At 34.9% G+C, this 24,878-nt stretch overlaps 1 protein-coding gene across 1 annotated transcript in view; it reads right to left on the bottom strand.

The window, feature by feature from the left end:
• Window positions 1-15,180: 15,180 nt before the first annotated feature.
• Window positions 15,181-24,878, bottom strand: part of LOC128557185 (uncharacterized) — a 423,236-nt gene continuing 413,538 nt past the window's right edge. The window contains exons 2-4 of the mRNA XM_053544153.1: window positions 19,720-20,696; window positions 19,410-19,523; window positions 15,181-17,112 (exon numbers count right to left, since the gene is read on the bottom strand). Coding sequence (XP_053400128.1) covers window positions 16,826-17,112; window positions 19,410-19,523; window positions 19,720-19,819 — 501 coding nt within the window. The 5' untranslated portion in view covers window positions 19,820-20,696 and the 3' untranslated portion in view covers window positions 15,181-16,825. The remainder of the gene's footprint in view (window positions 17,113-19,409; window positions 19,524-19,719; window positions 20,697-24,878) is intronic.

The raw sequence follows: 24,878 nt of genomic DNA, 5'->3' as shown, positions 1-24,878 counted from the left end.
TTGTTGGCCTTTGACCTCCAAGTGTGACCTTGGCCTATGAACTAATTGTCCGGGGTTTGCGCATGATACGTAATCTCATTTAGGGGAATTTTTGTACCAAATAATGTTAAAACTCCTTGATGAATGACAAAATAAGGGACCAGACAGGAAAACCCTATTGACATTTGAAATCAATATGTGACCTTGACTGTTGAGCTAGGGTTCTGGGTGTTGCGCATGACATGTCGCCTGATTATTGGAAACATTTATGCGAAGCAATGATGGACGACCCTGTTCGTGCCATATCAATATTTGGCTGCCAAGTGTGGCCTTGACCTTTAAGCTAGGGATCTGAATGTTGTGCATGACATATTGTCTTATTATGGGGTGCATAAATGCCAACTAATATCAAAATCCTTTCATGAGTTGTTGAGCTACATACCGGACAGGAAAAAAGCCCTCTTGATCTTTGACTTCCTAGTGTGACCTGGGCCTTTGAGGTTACGGTCCGGATTTTGCGCACAACATGTCTTCTCATCCAGGAGAATATTTGTACCAAGAAATATTTATATCGCTTGAAGAATGAGAAGGTTATATACCGGACAGGAAAAATACCCTATTAACCTTTGATCTCGAAGTATGACCTTGATCTTTGAGCTAGGGTTCAGGGTGTTGCGCATGACACGTTGCCTGACATTTATGCCAGGCAATATTGTAATCCCTTGATGGATGACAAAGTTCTTGACTGGACACGAAACAGATCCTGTCCATGCCATATCAACATTTGGCCTTTTAGCTAGGGGTCCGATTGTAGAGCATAACACATTGACTTATTATGGATTGCAATTGTCCCAAAAATATTAAAATCCCTTCATGAATTGTTGAGTTACAGATCGGACAGGATAAAAGCCATGTTGATCTTTGACCTCCAAGTGTGACCTTGACTTTTGAGGTAATGGTCCATATTTTGCATACGACATGTCCTCTTATTCAGGAGAATATTTGTACCAACACATATTTAAATCCCTTGATAAAGTTATGAACCAGACAGGAAAAGAGACCTGCTGACGTTTGACCGTTGAGACCTTGACCGTTGAGCTAAGGTAATGAATGATGCGTACGACACGTCGACTTATTATGGGAGACATTTATACCAAGCAATATTGTAACCCCTTGATGGATGCCAAAGTTCTAGACCGGTCACGAAACAGTCCCTGTTCATGCCATATCAATATTTGACCTTGACTTTTTAGCTAGGGGTCTAAAAGTTGTGCATGACACATCGTCTTATTATCGGGTACATTGGTGCCAAACAATATTAAAATCCCTTCATGGATTGTTGAGTTAAAGACCGGACAGGAAAAAGCCCTGTTGACATTTGACCATCAAGTGTGACATTGATCTTTGAGCTAAGGTCTTACTTTTGCGAAAGATACGTCGTCTTACGTGCCAAGTAATATTAAATCCCATAATGACTGACAGTTATGGACCAGACACGAAACTGTGGGTGGACGGGCTGAATAACTGAGAGCAGTAGCTCGCTTTCAGCCATTAGGGGACTAATAAACCATGATAGATAGCGGATCTTTATAGTTTGATTTTGAGGTTTGAGACTTCAATTTATAGACTTCGCTGGTGATTGGGGAAGTCAGCATGATCTACCTTGCCTTTTTAATTGTAGAATCACTACTAGTTATAACTAAGTAGAACGGTGTATTGGTTGCGTGGTTGCTTGTCCCATAGTCGACTAGGGTTCAATAATCCAACGACCTTTTTTCTGTGAAAAATTTTGAGGTGTAATTACATTCATTTCATAATTTTAATGTTATTTTTTAAATATATTTTTCCAATATTAATGTTACGTACAAATTAGTTTCATTTCAAAAACAGCACTGTTCATAATACTTCAGTAGCGGTACTTTTCACCAGCTGTGTCAGTAGATTTCTGGAGTCATAGTTCACAGTACAACGTTTTCTAGCCAAGGATTAGATACACTTATACCTTATTTATTTGCAAATATATACAACACATTTATTGTATATCCTATAGAATATTTTATACTAATTTGAACTAGATATGTGTCCATAGGACACAGGTGCCTGCTTTCGTGTCACTGTACATAGTTTCATGACTCTATGCGAAATAGTTTTTAAGATATATGCAACACAAACTTTTAAGCACTTTATTTATATATTTCACTAAGTGAAGGACCGTGACTCTGGCCCACCTGAGTAAAATCCCGGTGCAAAACCTTACATGCCATATAACAATCATCTAATGTTTTATCATTCTATATCATGTACATGTACTTTGAAATACATGGCTAAGGGGCACACACAAACTTTTATTTTTGACTAAGTCAAGTGTCTTGCAAAATGGAAAGAAGAAACTCTTTCTGTGTATTTTTCACTGAGGGAAGGACCATAACTCTGACCTAGCTGAGTGAAATCCGAAGGAGAACACCCGGTGTACAACTTTACGTGTCATAATTTTACAACTCTCTATGTGTTATGACTCTTAAGTCAAATACTTTTTTTGAGATACCTGCGATACATAGATATAGGTCATCTACGCATACTTTTTACATTTTTGCTGAATGATTTTCCTATAATGTTTAATGACCCTAGGTCAAATGCGTTTTGAGATTTGTGCGACACAACTTTTTATGCCCGTTTATGCATATTTTGGCTAAGTCAAGGACCATAAGTCGAATCTGGCTTAGTGATATCTCTAACAGAATCCCAGATGCTTCACATGCCGAATAATACTCCTGTGATGATTCTTAATCCTCGTTCAAATACTTTTTCAGATCATGCGACATAGACATAAACTTTTTATGTAATTTTTCCTCAGCAAAGGGTAATAACTCTAGACAGGCTGTGTAAGATCCAAATTAAAACCCCTGGTGTACACCTTACCGTAATGTATAAAAATCATGTGAAGTTTGATGACTCTCGATCAAATACTTATTGAGATATGCACGACACAAAATCGGAGGGACCAACAGACAATGACAACTCTATGTGCATCCCCTGACTCACGAAAAACTTTGCGGCGATGGGTGGGTTGTGGGGATTGGTTGGGGGTGGGGAGGGGGGGGGGCGGTGAGGCGGCGGAGGGGCACAAAAAAGATATTCCAATACGCAACAGACTTTCATATTAGTTCACATTATCTATATATTATGAGAAGGTATTGGTTAACATAACGCTATGTTAAACATAGAAAATATAGAATAAAACACCCAAAATAAATTTCAAAATTGGCGGATGGCGTATCCAAAATACATTCAAAGATTGCAATTTTTTACATTTACGTGTATTTTCACGGCTATTAAGGCGTTACCTTTTTGAGTTGCTGAATCTGATAACTATCTCACATATTGTATTGCATCATATTGATTTGTAAACAATGCCTAAGTAACGGCTCGTTCCATTCCAGTAAAAAAAAACATTGCTGGCCTCAAAACAAATCTATGAGAAGTAGTTATGTGTCTACATTTTGTCTTTGGTTTTAGCGCCGTTTATAACAGTATTTCAGTTACGAAAGTACTAACCTGTCCTCCGCAAGTAACTTTCAACTTCGCCACATGAATCAGAGGTGGTAGACGAAAGATTTTAGACACTATGTCTTCGATCAATGGTCACGGAGAACATGCGTCTCGCGCGGGGATCGTATTGAGCTAAACGGGTGGACCTTCTAATTTTGTAATACTGATTTGTGTTCAAAAAAGAATATGAAATATTAGGTTTGAACTGAATGATTTTTTTTATCTTACTTGACATTCATTTATGCAATAAATTAAACATTTTAACAATTTTCAATTTCACTCTAGATCTAAAATCGTCTTTTTTTCTTTCTAATTTCCACATATACAACCCGCAGAAATCTGAATTTCCATAAACTTCCAGTCTTGTCTCAAACTCCATGGTAACGCAATTTCATGAGCATCGCCAGTTTCTCGTGCTGATAACACTCTGATAGAGTAATTCTGGGACCGGCAACTGTAGAACCCGTGCATGCAAGATTCACCTAAACAAAGAACTTCTTTTACAAACCGCGGATAACGCTGGTTTCCAAGGTCCCTCCAGTTGGTATGTGACGAGCAATGCCAATCTGTATGAGGCTCTGACCTCTGCTGAACGCTTATGTATTCAGAACCTGTTTGGTTTTGATGACTCTGTACATTTGATATTGTGTGTTCAAGGTCTTCTTTTTCAGCTATAGTGTCGGTAAGTTCATAAGCTTTGTTTTGTTGTTTCAAAATATTTCCTAGCTGTTGTTTGGATAGTGTATCTATTGCGTCGGTGCTGAGGAACAACTTGAGCAAGACGATTACAATAAGAACGGCTTTGGAGCCCTGAAAAAGACAATTAATGTTTGTTATCTTTACGCATATCAACAGAACATATTAATGCTTTGTGTTATGATTGACAATAAAAAAGAGTTCGTTTTACCTAACGTTGCTACTGTTGTGTTGCTATAAGCACGATGTAAACGTTAAAGGTGGACAATCACATTTAATGAACATTTAATGACATTTTTTACTTTTTGTATATTCTGGTAGAGAATTATTTAAGGAACAAAAAGACCGATTACATAGAGTTAGATTCCTATTTGAAATGTATATTTTATTATTTTTATAAAATTTTGTAATTACTCTCCTTTAGTATGAAAGTATATAAAAAGTTGGGTATTTCTTTTTATTTCGATACAATGTCTAGTTTTACATTTGCATTTGATAGACATATCAACTATTGAACAATCTGAACCAAAATGCAAGTTTTAAAGCTGTGTGTAGCTTCTGAATTCATTTATTTCCAATCTATCTTGGTTGCGCAACCAAGATAGGCAAAGGGAGGTAATAATAATTTTTCAAACTTGCGTTTCTAATGAATTCCATCTAAATACATAATTTTTAATGCAAATATTTTACAAATATATTACAATATGTCTAATATTTATACATTTCCTTAGGCAAAGTATGACTATCAAATTTATACTTATGATAAAATAACTCTATCTTGGTTGGGCAACCAGGATAGGAAAATGAAATTTTAAAAATACCTCCAGTGAAAATCTAATTTGTATTAAGTGTTAAGTGAACATAAATGAGTGTAAATGATCAGATGCTAAAGTTACGAACAAATCCGTTACATGGCCAAAATCTGATTATCCACCTTTAAGAATACGGTTAAAGATACAGGTTTTATTAAATTGAAACAATTCGTGTCGTGTGCAAAAATGCTTGTATAAAAACAGAACAAAGATGTCGTCGATTCTCGGTTTCGAGCAATCAGCATGGCAAATCAGTTTGTCCTCGTTTTATATCAAATGTATTGTACCAGCAAATTCTGTCCAACTAACTCTTTTCATGCATTTGTTTTTACGATTCCCGGACAAAGGAATGCAAATGGCCAAAAATATACTTTAACGCCTGATAGGAGTTTAGAATGTATTAGTTTCAATCTTTTTCTCAATAACAATTTTACTGTCAAATTTGAATGATATCAAATTTTACACTCCAGAGATTTTTAAAGTTGTCAAATTCGTTATGAAAGTTTGTCAGAAATGTACATAAAATCTAGGTCACTTGTTCAAAAAATGAAAAGCCTTAAAGCTCTAGAAATCACATTTTATATGTAGTCATCAAAACCTTTGTCAAAATGTTTGTCTTAATAATAAAATGTAGGTTACATTTTAACTTTGTTATCCAAAAAATAACTAGGTCACTTTGTCAAATCATAGTAAAAACTTGTTAACACTTAGGCGTCACATTTTCCATCTGATTTTCATGAAACATGGCCAGAATCTTTTCCTTAGTAGCATCTAGGCGGGCAAGTTTGAAAATGCATTATTTAGGTCACAAAGTCAAATAATAATACTACTTAACACTCCAGAGAGGCTGTTTTTATTCTGCCTCATCGTCATGAAGAGTTATCAAAATGTTTACATTTATCAAATCTGGGACAATCTTGAAACTGGATTCACCTGAGTCAAAACTTGTGCCACTTACTATAATTATGGAAAACGTTTTAAACTCACAACAGGGCATTTATTCTACCTAGTCTGTTTGAACCTTGCCAGGTTGTTTGTCTATACAAATGATATTTAGGTCAAATTGGACACTGGGTCATCTTAGTAAAAAGTAGTACAAAGAGCGACACTTGGCCATCATGACTCTTTTGTACATATAGTTTAGAAATAATTTGCATCTGACATGAATGAATCCAAATCCGTTATTATTATTATCTAAATATACCTTGTCGTCAGTGGAAACATAATATTATCTCAGAAAGACTTACAAACACATTTTATTGAAATGAATAATACAGGCGAACGGTGACGTCATGTCGTTTATACGTTTATGTTATATATTTGCCTGGGCTGAGATTGGTAATGGTGACAAGTTTCAAGTTTTATTTTCATTCAATCAGAAGGTAATAGAACCATCTGGTACATATACATCATATAAAGGTCAACATTGCAACAGTGGGCATTTAATCATGAAACAATAAATGATAATTTTCGTTTAATGAAATATGAATTTAACTATTGTGTGTTCTATGAAATAGCTTGTTGTCCTTTCATTTAAGTTTGCTTTGCTAACGGTATGCATATTATTAATATGAGCCGCGCCATGAGAAAACCAACATAGTGGCTTCGCATCCGCGCAGTCTGGTCAGGATCAATACTGTTCGCTTTCAAAGCTTATAACAATTAGAGAAACCGTTAGCGAACAGCATGGATCCTGACCAGACTGCACGGATGCGCAGGCTGGTCTGGATCCATGCTGGTCGCAAAGCCACTATGTTTGTTTTCCTATGGCGCGGCTCATATTTTCTTAAGCCTATTAATTTCAACTGGTGAATAACTATACTCAATCATGTTATGTATGTTACAGTCTAATTATTAACGAGAACTAAAGTAATCAGTTTCTATATGTATATGTTATAAAATTTTCCAAGGAAGAAAGCTGTCTTTAGCTATCTATAATACATTGTTTGGTATAGTTCGCATAAAATAACACATAAAATGATCTTGATTGAAACGAAAATGAAACATCAAGATCACATTTCACATAATACAATATGTCATTGATATTAATTTAAATATACAATATGACTAGAGTTACATTTGTATTCCACGAATGGCAGGCCTTTTAAGAAAGCGACAGGGCCTTACAAGATCTTCGCCGAGATTTGTAAGACCAATGTACCAACATATTTCTAATTAATCTTTTACAGATAATGTAATAGTACAATATAGTGAAAATAGTGGCAACTATATATGATATACACTTGTATCATTAATGTGTTTCAGAAATAAATTTTTAAATGGTTTCTTATAATCTGTTTTAACTTATCTATGTTTTCATACTACATAATAACTGTACCAAATGTTTGCTGGTCTTGACTATACGTATATGATTGTCTGTACAACATATTTGATTGTAAATAATTCTTCAAAATACGTGGATTATCTAAGTTCAAAAACTATAAACATACTAGTCTCCAAAAGTATTGTGGTATTACAAAGTACGTACAAAGCTTCTTAAAATAACTGCATAAATAAATGGATCACTTTTTTATTATTTAATGTAATGTACACTTAAAATAGAACGGCTCGGACAAATCACACCTTTAAGCAAGTCTAGTTTTAGTCACTTTTGTTTGTTTGTTTGATTTGGGTTTAACGCCTTTTTTTTTAAACCAGTTTTTTTCAGTCATAAAAACGGCGGTTTTTTAACCAAAACCTTTTTCCGGGTTTCTGTACCAGTAAAACCTGTTCTCCGAAAATGACGCCAATTTCCCCCACAGTACAGATTGGGGGAAACAAAAATGATTTCAAAACCAATTCGTTTAAAAATAGTCAGGGAGAACTTTATATCGTCCGGGGACGAACTCGCCCCCGCCCGACCCCTAGCCCCAACGCTCTACCTACTGAGCAAAAGCGGGGGGGTTTTTAGTCCCCTTTTATCACATTTTATCATTTAAAAAAATAATTTATAGCAAAAATGTTTTAACACTATTTTTCCCACGATGGGGGGGGTTAACGTCGGTTTTAAAAAATTTCCCGGGGGCCGCAGCCCAGTGAAATAATTTTTTCGAAAAAGTTTCAGGGGTTTGTTTGCCCGTGAAATACAAACCGTCCCGATGTAAAAAAAATTTTTAAAAACCGGTTTTTGGCAATAAATTATTTCGATTCTAAAAATTTTTGCTCTTAATCGAAAACATTTAAGATTAAAATTAGAAAGCGCTCTTTCCGGGGCGCAAAAAAAAATTTTTGGGACGCCTTTTCTAGTAAAGCGTTTTTTTAAAAAGAAACAACATATTATAACGAAATGCCCCTTAAAAAATTTTGTTGGAAGATGAAATCAGTATGCTTTTAGGGGCAGACGGGTTTTAACCCCAAACACTCAAATTAAGTTGTTTTTTTTTAAAACAAATGTGAAAAAGGGTTTGCGCAAACCCGCAAAGGGGGTTTTATTTGGGGCTGCGCGTTTTTAAAAAAAGCTCAGAATGGATTTTTGCTGTAACTTTTACGCGCTACTGCCAAAAATTATTACGCAAATTAGGGAAAACTGGAAATTTTGCAATACACAAATTAGTTTTTTTAAAATTAAAAAATTTTTTAAAGCAAAAGGAGCATATATAATCCCCAAACTTTTAAACTAAGCATAAAATTTTATAACTGGTTTTTAAAGAAAAATTTACAAAAAAGGGGTTTTAAAAGTAAAAAGTATGAGAGTAAATAATTAAAATTCTTTATTATTGAAACCCATGTGCTTTAATTATAGGTTATTAGATTTGTATCGAAAAATAGCATGATTCGCAGCGGAAAAACGAAAAACGAGGGGCATTTTTCCTAAAGAAAAACAAATACTCTTTTTATCAAAACGCATCTAAAATTTAAATTTTATCATAAAAATGATATAAACCTGTTTTTTAAATAGTAACCGGGGGTAAAATTAAAAAATTAATGGGCTTAAAGGACTTTTTAAACCCCAACCCAAATACTTTAAATTTTTGGCCCCTCAAAAATTGACGTCCAAAAACCCAATATGAAATTTGCCCTTTTCAGGTTCCATTAAAAAGTAAATGGAGTTTTTTAAATTTAGTATGAAATTAACATAATTTATATGAAATTATATTTTACAAGTAATTAAAACAAAAAAAAGGGGGGGTTAAACCCAAACCCCACACAACACACACATCACACACCACACCCCCACACACCACACACACAGGAAAGAACCCCCCGACAAAATTGGCCTATAAGTCGCAATTAACGAATAAAAATTTTTCTGTAAAAAGTTTACAGAAATCAAGAGTTAATTTTTTTTTTTGCGAGTTTTTGTGCTGACCAAAATTTAAAGTGTCATTTAAAATGAAAAAATTTACGAAAAGTTAATACTTTTTTTTCTTTTTTTTTTTTTAAATTTTTTTGATACAAAAGTCTGCAAGGGCTTTTTTCAAATTTCATCATTTCAAAAATTTTAAAAAGTCAATACACTTTACCGTCTTGTTGGAAATAAATCAATTTTTAATAATTATGAATCTATAGAATGGCTTTTGGGACCTCACTAAAAATTATCGACTATTGAACGGAAAAAGTCTTCCAAGGTGAAATCTTCCGGACCAAAAAAATTTCTTTAACTATTTCCCGGGTTTAAAAAAAAAAAAGCCAAATAATCAAACAGGGAATCCCAAAGTCCCAAAAAATTTCGCGCCTCCCCAAAACAAAAAACCTACGCACGAAAGACGTGCACCCCACACACAAAACACACATAAACATACACGCCCCCACCCCCACACAAAAGTCCCCACACGGGGAAAAAAAAGGGAACAAAAAAAGGGAAACCCACACCAAACCCACAAAAAACCCACACACAAAAACCCCTACACAAAGGACAAAACGAACAACAAAGGAACACAGTGGGGCACCCCCTTTGGAACGGCCAAGTGGCAAAAACACCACGGGGGAGTTTTAAAAACCGGGTTTTTTATGGGGGCGCCCCCCCAACCCCCTCACTCGTAAAAAAAAAGAAAACCCCTCCGGGTGAATCTCTAACCACGAAAAGGAAAACAAAAAGGCTTTTGGCAGGAAACACAAAAAAATTCCCTCGTGTAAAAAAATATAAAAACAAACCTTTAAACCAAAAACGGTAAGTACTAAATGCCTTTTCAGAAGACAGACCCAAAAAGGGAAACCCCTTTAAAGGGGCCCGCAAACGGGCCAGAAGACAGATACCCAAAAACCAGTTCATTCCGGGTAGGTTTTAAAAAATTTGTTTTTATCAAAGAGTCCTCCCCCCCCTTTCCGTCAGACACAAACAAAGAGGGAAAGGGCGTAGTGCCCAACTTTTAAACCCCGGGTTAAAACACTAAACGGGGTATGTCTCAAAAAGGGGTGGGAATTTTTTTTAAAAAAAACTTTTTAATAATTTTTCCAAATACTTTGGAAAAATTTTTTAAAAACCATGACCCAAGTTTCTTAGGGAATTTTTTGTAAACCACTTTCCCAAAAAAACCCCCGGGGTTTAGAAATACCTTCACAGAAGTGTCTTTAACAGGGGGAATAAAACCCGTTTCCCCCCTGCCCCAAACAAAATTTTGCCGCACAAAATGAAGGCATCGCGCTTCCGCCCGGGCGCAGGCTTGCGCGGGGATGTTTTAACAAAAAAAACCGAGCACGGGGAGAAAAATTAAATTTTTTTTTGGTTATTGTCTTTTTAAACAGAAAAACATTTTTTAGAAAGGGGGGAATGCAGCGGGGGGTTTTATTTAGTTCTTGCCGACAAACCCCCCCCCCTCCCAGTTTGTGAAGAAAAAGTAATATTTTTATTTTCCCGGCGTTTTTTAAAACAGAAAACAGTAACAAAAAATACCAAGCAGTGAATATTCCGATCATTTCCACCCCGGGAAAAAAAAAGGAATGATGCATTTCTGTAGTATATCAAAAAAAGGGACTGTATCTGATCGATTAAGATAAAATACTTTCAAGGAAAGGCATATCCCCCCTTCTTTTCCTGCCGATTTTTCCAGTCCAGTGCCGCGGGCATTTTCGATGATGCCCCCGGAAACGCGAGGGGCGCAGTCATTTTTAAAATACTATTTTTGTCAAAAAGTACGGTTTTTTCGACCCCCCAAACATGAAATTAAAATCAAAAACAATTTGTTCCCCCCATTTTTTTGGGGAAACAAATTTTTTCCTAAACCCCAAAACTTGTAAATTAATAGCTTTTTAAGAATTTTTGCAATATTTTTCCTCGCTTTTTTTGGGGGAAAAGGGGGGCCATATAATTTTTTGAAGTTCTGGTGTATATTTTATACCAGTGTCAAAGAATGACAACTCTTGCCTCAGGCAAGTACTTACAACGATAGATATCTATGCTTTTACTTCCCATTCAGTTACAAAACTGACGTTTTTAGACACAATGTCGAATTGTTTTCAAACGAATACAATGAGGATATGTATATATGTATAACTTACCTTGATGCACTGCTTCAGGTGTTTCTTGAGAAGGCACTGAAACTCAATAACTGTCATATTATATTTTATGGTTACACATGAGAATGAGAATGAGAATTAGTTGTTTTTACCAATTTTTCCATTCAAAATTCTTAATCGTTTCCAACGAGGTACGGGAGATCAACTACTTGAAGTATAAAGCTTTATATTTAACGTTTGAATTTGGTCAAGAAGGTAGAAAGTTTTTGTTTTCTGGAGCGGCCCCGGGTTCGATTCCTGGTTTTGACATGCCATATTTTCTTGAATTCGCATTTTGTAAGATTGTTTAGAAACAAATACTCATGTTTTATTGATCCTAATATGACCAAACTTCAATTTAAAAGAATGATCATTTATCTTTATTAATTTATCAAACTGCGGAGTCCGTTCCACTCAGTTAAAGATGCTATACATGTATAATTGCTTGTAACGATGTGTCTATATATAAACAGTTATTGCATTGCATGACAAATAAAATTAGAGAAGGCGGAATTGAATTGTTCTGTATAACTACGCCTACATTTTCCGTAGTGTCATTTTCAACAAACAAATAAAAAAGTTAAAGTTGATACCTACGGAATTTCACAAGATAAGGTCTGCTGAAAAAGTGATCTTTGGAACGAAAGCAGACTCTCCTACTCATAAATATGTGTGTGTCACTGTATGAGAAAAAATATCTAGAAATATGAGAAATCAAAGAAAAAAACGACTATTTTCTGTATTCATTTGCAGAAAACATAGAAAGATTATATTTCCATTGCACTAATTCCGGCCAATCCCGAAAAGTCGGTATAAAGATAAGATTTTTGTTTAAAAACAATGGCAAAAGTCCAATGCTACCGAATCCCATGAAGTCTAATTTACCTTACTTTTCGTGCGAGCCGTTGCAAATGCAAAGACAATCTGATAATTTGTTATTCAATATAATAGACCCAAGAGAATCTGTCTAAATGGAAATTGTTTCCTTTTTAGTGTACTGGTGAATTACTATATGTAGTAACAGATCTTTCAGAGTGGAGTAAGTTGAACACTAGCATAACAAGATTTAGCTTACCAAAAGGTTCCTTCTAGCGCATATTAATTATTCTTTTTAAGGGATCTTTAATAAAATAATTATGAACTATGTGTTTTGTTAGTTTACGTGCATTCTTATCTGTTCATTATAAGAATACTTAAAGTTTTTTCACACAAACATTTATTTAACTTAAAAAAAATAACACCTTTTGATGAACGATCCTACCGGACAATAATAAATACCATATCTCTGTCAAAATTTCGGGAATCAATGTCGACAGCTGTGCTAGTGGCACAGATCAGAATTTAATCGTATGTTTCCCTGTTTTAATTAGCAATACAATGGAAGAAAAGATCTGTATATGCCAGTAATTGCATTGCATGAATGGATACAGCTCCAGAACCACTATATCAGCAGAAAAGGGGCTTTTATATAAGTCGGCACCAACAAACTGATGGATTTGAAAAAAGTGCGTACAAAAAGTTCATAACTTAAAAATTAGAAAACAATTAATCAAAAGGCATGACATTACAAAGTTCGAAATATTTATAGCTAAGTAAAGTGAAGAAATGCATTATACAGTTCTAGATAAAAACAAGGGAAGTAATTGAAAAGTTGTTATCCGTTGATGGTACGTATCGTGCAATAGTATTCACAGACAAGTAAAAAATCTCGAAGAACTTTATTAGTACCGTATGTTTTGATGGTTATACTTAAAATGTCAAAATAAAGTTGGTATGAAATAAAATCGTAAAAAGAACCTCTGGAAGCAGCAAAGAATGCAACCGAGAAGAATAATAGTAGACGATATTTTTGGGCAGGAGTCTATTTTTAGATGATGAATATTCATTTAGTTAATCTCGATTCTACAATATGACATGTAAGATTTAGGAGTTAGATAGTTTAAACTAAATTATTGTTTTTGTAGGTCTGTTTATTGCGTAGTTGTATTTCACTAAAGATTGACTTAAAGATGCGTAAAAACATATTGGCAAAGAGGCTATTTCTAATGAATATGCATGAGTACAAAATGGCGGCGCCTATTGGAATTCGGATGCCTCTTGATGATACCCTTGTATTCATTACCTGCTCAGTCAAGTGTGACATGTTCACCATAAGTGTTCCTTCTCATGAGAAGGAACAATAAATGCAACACTGACAAGCTTGTAGAAAATGCCAACCTTGTACATCATGGATAAGGATAAGGATTAACAAGCGGTTCTTAACTTTCACAATATAAATAGGTTGGGGGTGGGGGTGGGGGTGCGGTTACGAGTGTTTAGGGTAAGTCGCTAAGGTGGCATGAGAAATGGTCAGCAGTTGACACATCATCCTTTAAGGTTTTGCTATATAACCCTGGTCTCTGTGAGGGGCTTAGAGGTAGGATGTGGAGAGCACCTTAGCTAGGCAGCGCTTTTGCTGCAGAGCGCCTTAGCTAGGCAGCGCTTTAGCTGCAGAGCGCCTAAGCTTTCGAACAGAGCTGAAAGATGATGGGTGTCTCTCAGTAAGATTTTAAATTATTATTATTATTAAACTTATTTTATTTTAAAGGACTATTTCGGAACTATGGATAAATTAATTTAAGAAAGATAGAATTATTTATTTTAAATGTGCATCTACAGAGAGAGATTTTATGTATTAATTAATTCAGAATAACTTCGGGCTTTGTAATGAATAAATCATATTTAAAGAAATTTGTACCTCATGTTTTTTATGTACTAAATAAAATCCACTATACGATCGACTGATGAACTTATAAAACGGCTGATAGGGGTACAAACGGGACCCAACGGCGCGGCCAAAACGTGACAATATGACTGGGGCATTAGCATTTTATTTTCTAGCTACAACTCCTTCAGAAGACTACTGCCTCGTGACTATGACGAACAACGCGAACATTTATATGAGCCGGATTAATTCAAATTGAGGCGGCTGACGTCTAACTGGGAGACTTCCGATTCAGTGAACAAACTAGTCTGCCAATAAGGTCCCTTTTATTCTAATCAATAAATCCAAAGCAATAATCAAGCATTACTCGCACGCTTAGCTCAATAGGGAGAGCGTAGATCTACGGATCATTTTTTTTATTTTGTTGGCCCGGGTCATATGGCGACTTTCCAGCTTTGATGGTGGAGGAAGACCCCAGGTGCTCTTCCGTGCATTATTTCATCACGAGCGGGCACCTGGGTAGAACCATCGACCTTCCGTAAGCGTAAGCCAGTTGGATTGCTTCCTCACATGAAGAATTCAACCCCTCGAGTGAGGCTCGAACCCACATCGATGAGGGGTAAGGATTTGAAGTCAGCGACCCTAACCACTCGGCCGAGGAGGCCCCTCTTCGGATCAAGGGGTCGTGAGTTCGTTCCCCGGGCGGGCCGTATGTTCTCCGTGACGATTTGATTAAAGATATTGTGTCTGAAATCATTCGTCCTCCCCTCTGATTCATGTGCAGAAGTTGGCAGTTACTTCCGGAGAACAGGTTTGTACTTGTACAGAATCCAGGAACACTGGTTAGGTTCACTGCACGCCGTTACATAACTGAAATACTGTTGACAAACGGCGTTAAACCCAAAACAAACAAACAAACAAACAAACAAACATACTTGCATGTATTATGAATTTTAATCTGTAATTGACACACATATGTGTAGTATGTAATATTAAAGTCCTCTATGATTCCAAGATAAAAGCCTGCAGAAACTACACAGATTTCAATGTCAATCCCATTGGAAATGTGAAGGATCGTAAACTGTATTCAGAAGATGATCTTAGACCACTGGAAAAGGAAGCATAAGCATGAAACAATTGACAAAGTTAAACGTCAATACATGTCAGTTAGAAATGTTCGGTTCATGTGTATAGTTAGTTATCAGACTTTAGAATGCTAACCAGAAAGATTTTTAAAGTTGAATTTTATTGTTTTTGAATCATGCGAATGTTAAAGAAACTGTTAACACACCAAATGTATTGAATCTAAATAAATAAGATGTTTTGATGAAATAAGTCAGTTTCTGATAAATAACACACACTAAACCGGCTTGGCGGGATAGTATTTATTAAACTGCCCTGTAACTTTGAAAAATGGTGGGATAAAGAGCAAGGTTTGTACGAGTGACTGCTCGGCACCCAGAAACAGAAAAACAAACCAAAAACTATTAACAATAACAAATTTATTCAGAAAAGTAACCATTCAAATACCTTAAAATGTTAACTAGCCGTAAAGTCCAATCTAATATGCAAGAATAGTCACAAAATCCTGTTCTGGTCAAATTTAAATCCAATCAGTATAAATTCCAAAATATTTCACACACAGTTACAACTGAATTTAGTATATCCAAAGATTTGATGGATTTACATCAACATTGTGGATTTTAAAAAACACCTTTAAAGAGCTCTGACGGATTTATATTCTTTGGATATACTAAAATCAGTAAGAATTCTGTGTGAGAAATTTGGTATTGGTTTTGAAGTTGACCAGGACAGGATTTGGACTATTCTTGCTTTTTAGATCGGACTTTACAGGTAGTTAATATTTTAACTAGATAGTTTTGATAATAAACTTTGTTATTTTTAATAGTTGCTGGTATTTTTTCTAATACCTTTAGTATTTCAAGTTATAAGCAATCGTTACCATAAGACGTAACAATGAATATAAAAGTACAAAGTCGATTACCCCCTCTCAAAGATCAATTATATACGTTTTTACTATTATCTCAACAACTCTTTCTTCGAAGACACGATGAATATGTAAGTACAAAATCGATGACCCCCGTTCTCAGAGGTACGTATACCCCTACTATTCCCCTGTCAATTACTATTTCGAAGACACGATGAATATTAAGAATCAAGTCGATTATTCCTCTCCCACCGTGTTTTAATATTAGAAGTATCAAGCCAGTTGTCTCCACTCAGATGTCAACATATCCTTTATGTGGAATGTTCTCAGTCAGACAAGGCAGATATACACATCTATAAAAGCATTGAATGGAATGGTGAATATAAATAAACAATCTCGGTATTTAGTTACAAACAAGCTGACTGATCATCATGGTAGCAAAAACAGGCGTGTGAGTTACTACGGTCTGAAATACCTTAAAATAAACAAGATAGTCTGATGGTTCGCAGTAGGCATGCGACTGACTTTGCTGACTGCGAGATAGAGTGTTTCGAATATCATCTCTAACTACTTGCTCCATATAAATTATTTCTTTTGGATCCGATTTTTTACGAAGCTTAGGGTTAAGGCCTTTAATAATCTGTCTAATCTGTCCTTCATCCGTTACATTCCGTCCTATCTGGAACATTGTCTGTCGTTTAGCTAGAACTTCCTTTTTCCTCTTTCTTCAGCATAGTCTGCAATATAAACTCCATACATACGTGTAATTATTTGCAATATGTTCCCTCTGGCAAACCCTAGAGCGATACGGACATCTTTTGTTGTACTGAAGAAACCATCTTCTATAAAAAGATTTCTGTACGGAAAGTATGTCAGTCCTCGGTAAAGATTCTCTGTGTATGCATCGTCGAAACAGTGAGATATGTTAAGTTTGTGTGAGATAATTCGCCTTGCATCACTGGATCGGTAGAAAAAGCTCTTTTCATATACTGAAAATGTAAAATGGTATAAAGTAACTAAAATATTTACCTACCTATTCATCACGTAACTACAGGATAACTAGAAAGCCGTTGTAATATAAGTAATGTCAAGCAAAACTACTCGAATTTAATTGTAGAACTCAGTCCATGGAATGAGTATTACGCACGGTTCTGTGCTCAGTGGGTGCAAAGATTTATTAAGGTGGAATGCCATCTTTAATGATTAGCTGGATAGTTCTCTAGCTAAAATTAAACAGGGTAGCGGTAGTTATGAAAAATAGTTTTTGTGGCATTACGCATCTCCTGTCAATCTCGGGGGGAATATGACAGAGAATACGTATTTAAACGGAGACTTCCGATTCAATTGAGTCAACTTCCTCGAAAACTATAAGAGTAATCAAACATTTTTTGCTGAATTAAACTGTAAATTGCTGAATTAAACTGTAAAACTAGAAATATTGTTGATTTTGTTCGTGAAAAAAAAAATTGGTATGGGTGAACGTTAAGTTAAAACTTTTGTCAACGCGTTTAAAGTACACACAGAAATGATAAGCAGTTGGCATGGCTATTAGGTCTTTAGTTTCTGCTCACTATTTGATTTGAAATATACGTATATACACATTATGATTTAAGAGAAAATTTAATATAGATATTAGTCACAGCAAAATAACACATGATATAGATTCTACATTACATAATGACATTTTTACATACTAAAGGAAATGTCAGCTTTTTCATAAAGACTCGATACTCAAATGTGTTGCAAAAATGTATAAGAAATTTAAAGTGTGGCTCACTTACCTTTCGGCTGATGTTAAAAACTTTAAGAAACACAATATCAAAAGTAATGGTAAACCATAGTACATGCATTTATTTTATGCTTGTTGGTGAAATACTGGAAAATAGCAGTGAGATATAAATCGATATCACTCACAGTGCCGAACTTCTTTTTTTCCAGATAAATTATCTCCCTTGAAATATATTCTTTAATTACCTCCCTTTGCCTGCCTTTAAAATTACTGGATTATACTAATACTCAAGCCATACACGAGTCATGAACTGCTAGACAATCCTATATAGAACAGGCTAGCTATATAATTAAATTTGCAAAAGAAATAATGCTACCTTTGTCAGCTTGGTTGCTAGGTCTTGCCATTCATGTAGCTACAGATGTGTTTCCTCTACTTTTTTCCATTGGTTCACTATCGTGTGGTAGATATTACTGGCGACAGCACATTTAGCTGGTTGTTGTCTTAGTTAATTATCACAAGACATCAACTCAACCTTACGTAATATGCCAGCATTTTCGTCGAAGTACTTTCCCACTCCAACTCCAAGCCCAGCCAGTTGTGTTCCAACTTCCATCCATTTTGTTAAGCTATGCAGCTCCTAGATCAATATTTCCTAGCTATTTCTATTGAATCCATGATGATATTTAATTCTGCAGCTTGATTTTCCAAGGACTTACGCATATTCAACAGTTGTTTAGACTTTTCGTGTTGTTTTTTTTAATCTGACCTTCAGCGTGTGTTTTGGTAAACAAAGCAAGCTTCCGGTTATTCAACGAACTGACGGATTGACCCGAAAAGTTTTAAATATGCTTCTACACAACTACCGGCATTTGTCAATGTCTCTGTTAGCCGCGGACTGTGTATTTTTACACAAAATATTTAAATGCAGTTTTTGTTTTTAAAAACAAAATGGCGTCGTGTTGATTTAATGAACCTTATCACCAATATTTGATATTAATGTGCCTAAGTGTCCATGGTAATTTAGCGGTTGTATCATATGTAACACGGTAGCTTAAATAAATCCGAATTTCGTCATGAAATGTTGGATTTATATGAACATTTATGCACGTAATAAACAGAAAATTCGTTGATCTTCACAAACTAGCATAAAATAAAAGAAAATTTGTTTGTTTGCAGTGAGATATCAAAATATATCATCACCGATAAGGGAGACAATTCTGATATTTTCACGAAGGCAATTGTCTCCCTTATCGGTGATGATATATTTCGATATCTCACTGCAAACAAATATCCTCTATACATTTTACTGGACGGGTGTCCTTATAATGCTGATTCACCAAACCATGATTTATTGCATTTGAACACTCCGAATTAGTTATGTGCCGTGTATAATGATGCACTGTGGCTCCATCCTTGTTAAATTATTCCACATACGTATATACTCTACATCGTGTTAAAATATATCGAAACATCTAGTTTCTTTAATAAAGCATGATATTTCATAACCGTTTGCATTTCGCAACTTTTCGGCAAAAACAAAAAGATAAAATTTACTTTCTACGACCGGGTTTCGCCGTTGTTGCTGACTGCTGGCAGTTTGGCGCTGCAGCTGTGGCCACCATCTCTCTTGCAACCTCAACCATCTCTCTCGCAACCTCAGCAATGCCTCTGAAAGTAAATTGTTAAACAATAGTATATGCATGTTGCACGTATAAAGCTGATTTACTCAACCATTTAAGAATAAAAATACGCAAAGCAAAACGTCTTACATATATATGTGCTATAGCGTGGATTTTAATTAGAAGTAATATTATGTATATAACCGTTTGGTATTTTTTCTTTAAGAAAATTAGATACAATTTACCGTTTATGTTCGAGCCTCGCCATCTCGGCCATCCACCTTGCATTGTCTCTGAGACACAAAAAATCCATATTAGGAGTAAATTCACAGTAAATAAATACATTTTGCTCAACACCAGCTGTTGTACGAACAATGCACATCAGCTATTCATAAAACTTTTTTAGTATAGTTTAATGCCCATGTGTTACTTTTCAAGTAGCTCTAAAGAATTTCAAGAAGATAGGTTAAAGGTAGTTCTGCACGTTCAGATTCAAATTTTTTCTCCAGTATAGAATTTGTTTAAACCGTGATTTTTCAAAACCTCAGAATATACTTAGATAATTAAGCAAATAAAGATACGGTCGTGTGCTTGATTTCTTGCAAGACTGATTTGAAAAATTTGGACCTCACGCTTGTTTTTGAGATACTTGCCCATGATAAAAATGATCCATAAATTTCAAGCTGGCTTCAAGGATGTAGTAGCGATTTTTTTTCTAACGGTAAGAATTTTTTCATACTCAGTGAGCTTGAAGAACATTTGTGTCCAAGACAAAGAAGAGAAGAAAAAACATAGGTCACCGAACTCGTTTTAATTTCATAGGGCATTTTCTTCACCCACTGCTTAAGCATTTCTGAAATTTTGTAATATTAGAAAAATGGTGGTACTTTATAAAACATATAATATCCCACTTAATGTTATAGGGATTTCAGGTGTTACATGTTAATATGAATACAAGGTGATGCCAGGATTATATAAGCATAAATGTCACTAACAATTCTCTTACATTTTTACATATTGACAAAATCACCCCACCCACTTTATTGTCAATGGAAAAAACGTATTTCGATCTACAAAAAAATTCTGACGATATGATTTTGCAGCTTTAATGACCCACAAAAATGCTTCAAAATGGAAAGAAAAAAAGGTTGGGGTCACCGTGCATCTAAGAGATTTATTAAGAAAAAAATGTTAAAAATTGGTGAATTTTGATATTTTTGTTCTTTTTGTTTTAATGTAAGTTTTCAAGATAATATAATGTGCTATCTTGAAAACTTTTATTTCAATTATAGCTTATCATTATATGTATCAATCAGGAAAATTTAAAAACCAAACCTGATCTACTTAAATAGATATTTGACATTATCTACCCCTACCCCATTGTAAATCTTACGTCAATTTTAGGCAAATACCAGCCCAAAAGAAGGGCGAAAAAAAAATTCGCAAAAAGTAGAATCTATGTTTCTAAATGGTACATTTATTAGCAATTTTTTAATTATCTATCACTAATTTTTGGCAAAACTTTTGTTAGAAAGCAATATTCGGAGAAACATTTTTCAAAATGACGGATATCCTGAAAAAAACGCTCGTCCTTAAGCCATTATTTTGAATTGTTTAACGTGTCAAATGTTTTAATATCATTCTTTATTTAAAAAAGATAGTAACGTTGCAATTGTAATATTTTACTCACATGTTGTCAACAATTCATTAAAAGATTTTCATTTCCGTACGCCGCATCAAGGCTTTATTCTATGTTATCCGGATAAATGACGTGAAGCCATCACTTCCAGTTAATGAAACGTGCAGAACTACCTTAGACTATATGAAAACATTAATTTTGAAATTTTTACATTATTAAATGTATGCTGTTGGTCAATTTTTGACATTTTTCACTTTCCGTATATTCTCCGAGAGACCTACGCATTTTTCAAAGCCCTGTTTCTTTTGTCAAATGTCCAATAAAAGGAAAGTATGGTTAAACAGTATAAAAAAAAAACAAAGACAAATATCAAAAAGGGAATGCTACTTACCAAAAGCGCAGCCTCCCCAAAAAGTAGAGCCGAATTTCAGTCTCTAAATAACTATATTGTAAATGATGATTTGTCGTTTCTTAACTCTATTAACGTTAATGAAGGTTTATTTACTGAAAAACTATTAGATTATATGAAAAAGTGTATACCATACAAAGAAGTCACTATCGGACCATGCGACAAACCATGGTATGATTCAACCATAAGACGTGATAGACAAAAATCCATCGCAATTCCTACCCAAAATACAAACCATTGATACACTTATAATAAATTAAGAAACAAAGTAAACAATTTAAAAAAACAAAAGGGTCATGATGACCCTAGATCGCTCACCTGAGTTATATGAGCTACATGTTTCAAATGTCAAACTGATGATACAATATTAAGAAAGTCAGTAGGTCACATTCATGGTAAATGAAATTCAGTTTTACGATTTGTGTGCAAAACTGTATATGTCATCAAAATTTCAAGGCTGTATCTTAAAAAACAAGAAAGTAGGTCAGTAGGTCAAGGTCACAGTCAAGTGACTTCATATTACTTGGGGTCATCAGGTAATTATAATTAAACAGTCTTGGAAATAGGATCAGATGATTTTTTAAGTATTTTTCCAATATAACTCACGTAATAACTAAGTGACCCTAGGGCGGGGCCTCTTTTAACCCCAGGGGCATAATATGAACAATTTTGGTAGAGGACTACTAGACAATGCATCATACCAAATGTCAAAAGCCTAGGTCGTATGGTTTAAGACAAGATGATTTTTAAAGCTACTTCCTATATAAGTCTATATAAAACTTGGGACCCCCAGGGCAGGGCCTCTTTTCACCCAAGGGGTACAAGTTGAACAGTTTTGGTTGAGGACCATAAGACAATGCTACAAACCAAATATCAAAGGTCTTAGTGTTGTGGTTTCAGACAAGAAGATTTTTTAACTTTTTTCCCTATATAAGTCTATGTAAAACTTAGGACCCCCGGGGCGGAGTTATATTTGACCCTAGGGGGATAATTTGATCAATCTTGGTAGAGGACCACTAGATGATGCTACATACCAAATATCAAAGCCCTTGGCCATGTGGTTTTGTACAAGAAGATTTTCAAAGTTTTCCCTATACAAGTCTATATAAACAATGTGACCCCCGGGGCGGGAACATATTTGACCCTAGGGAAATAATTTGAATAATCTTGGTAGAGGACCACTAGATGATGCTACATACCAAATATCAAAGCCCTAGGCCATGTGGTTTTGTACAAGAAGATTTTCAAAGTTTTCCCTATATAAGTCTACATAAACCATGTGATCCCCGGGGCGGGGCCATATTTGACCCTAGGGATAATTTGAACAATTTTGGTAGAGGACCACTAGATGATGCTACACACCAGATATCAAAGCCCTAGGCCCTGTGGTTTTGGACAAGAAGATTTTTTAAAGTTTTTCCTTTCGGTTGCCATGGCAACCAGAGTTCCACATGGAATTCAATTCTTTGAAAAAGTTTGAAAGGGGGCTACCCAAGGATCATTCCTGTGAAGTTTGGTTTAATTCTGCCCAGTGGTTTTCAAGAAGAAGATTTTTTTAGAAATTGTTGACAGACGACGCACGACGGACGACTGACGACGCACGACGGACATCAAGCGGTCACAATACCTCACCTTGTCACTTCGTGACAGGTGAGCTAAAAACATGCCAGAGAAAATTTTTTATGTTAATTTGAAGGACATCCTTGTCTTTGAATATAAACAATCAAAAACAATATTGGAAGCTTCTGCATAGTTTTCTTAAAACTAAAATTTTTTCAGAAGTTATCCCCCCTTTGAAAACTTCTGACGGCACAGAAACGTACCACTTCTCTGTCTCTCAAGAAGCTAATTGTCTAAATAAATACTTTGCATCAATATCACACCTGGACGATAAATTGCCATCACATATGCTCATGTATACAGATGTTTGTCTATCTACTATAGAAATACAAGAATCCGAAATTCAGGACATAATTAAAATCTTAGATATTAACAAAGCGGTCGGTGAAGACCTAATTAGTCATAAAGTGTTGAAAAATATTTGTAAAACAATATCCACACCTCTTTGTACATTATTCAATAGGTCTTTGTCAGAATGTGTTTTTCCTGAAATTTGGAAATCAGCAATTGTAATGCCTCTCTTTAAGAAAGGAGATAATAAGTTGACTTCTAATTATCGATCGGCGATATATGACCATTTTGTGTCGATTCGCCGTAAAACCAAACTCATTCGCTCACTATTTCACTTTTAAGTTGTTTAGGAAAACTTATGAAAAGAATTCTACACAAACATATGTATAACCATTTGGTAGCTAATCAGCATCAACATATTTACTCTAAACAATCCGGCTTTTTGAAAGGACATTCTAAAGTTTATCAATTATTAGATATGTACCATCAAATTGTTCAATCTCTAGATATCAAACCTTATACATGTATTGTATTTTGTGACATCTCTAAAGCCTTTGACAGAGTTTGGCACAAAGGTCTCCTTTATAACCTACAACTAAATGGTATCAAAGGAAATTTGTTAAAATGGACAAAGAGTTATCTTGAAAACAGAAACCAGAAAGTTTGGCTCTTCTTTATCTGAACATCTCAGCGTCAATGCCGGGGTGCCCCAAGCCTCAGTCCTTGGGCCCCTTTTCTTTCAAGTATATGTAAATGATATCATTGAGAATTTATTATGTTTTGCACGTCTTTTTGCGGATGACACTTCTTTACCATGTACTGCATCTTCTTTGACTGATCTTGAAAGAATTGTTAACCATGATCTTGCCATGATAAATGCTTGGTCTAAAAATTGCTTGCGATTATAATCCGAATAAAACAGAAGCAATTCTTTTACTCTACAACAAAATATCAACAAACCATATTTGATATTTGATAACGTACCTGTGAAATTTGTTGAACGACGTAGACCCTTAGGTTTAACACTTAAGTTCAAATAATAAAAAAAATAACTAAATCGGCTTCCAAATTGTTAGGCATGATGAGAAAATTAAAGTACACTCTTAATAGACAGACTCTTTATCAAATATATATATATCTTTCTTAAGACCTGTTTTAGAATATGATTCTGTAGTGTGCACGGACGGCTGTACGCAGTACGAAAAAGAAACTCTAAAAAAATCAACATGAAGCAGCCCGTATTGTAATGGACTAACCTGGTCTGTGTCAATTCAAAATTTATATCAAGAAATTAACTGGCTCTCACTGTCTGACAGACGTTTTTATCAAAAACTTTTGATCACATTTAGAATTCGTAACGGTGATGTGCCAGAGTATTTGAATAATATGTTTCCAAACATTGTCAACAATTCTACACATTACAACTTAAGAAACGCTGAAAATTA

Source organism: Mercenaria mercenaria, chromosome 5 (assembly GCF_021730395.1).
Source record: "Mercenaria mercenaria strain notata chromosome 5, MADL_Memer_1, whole genome shotgun sequence".
In the NCBI taxonomy this organism is placed as follows: domain Eukaryota; kingdom Metazoa; phylum Mollusca; class Bivalvia; order Venerida; family Veneridae; genus Mercenaria; species Mercenaria mercenaria.
This window is presented reverse-complemented; position numbering and strand designations above follow the sequence as displayed.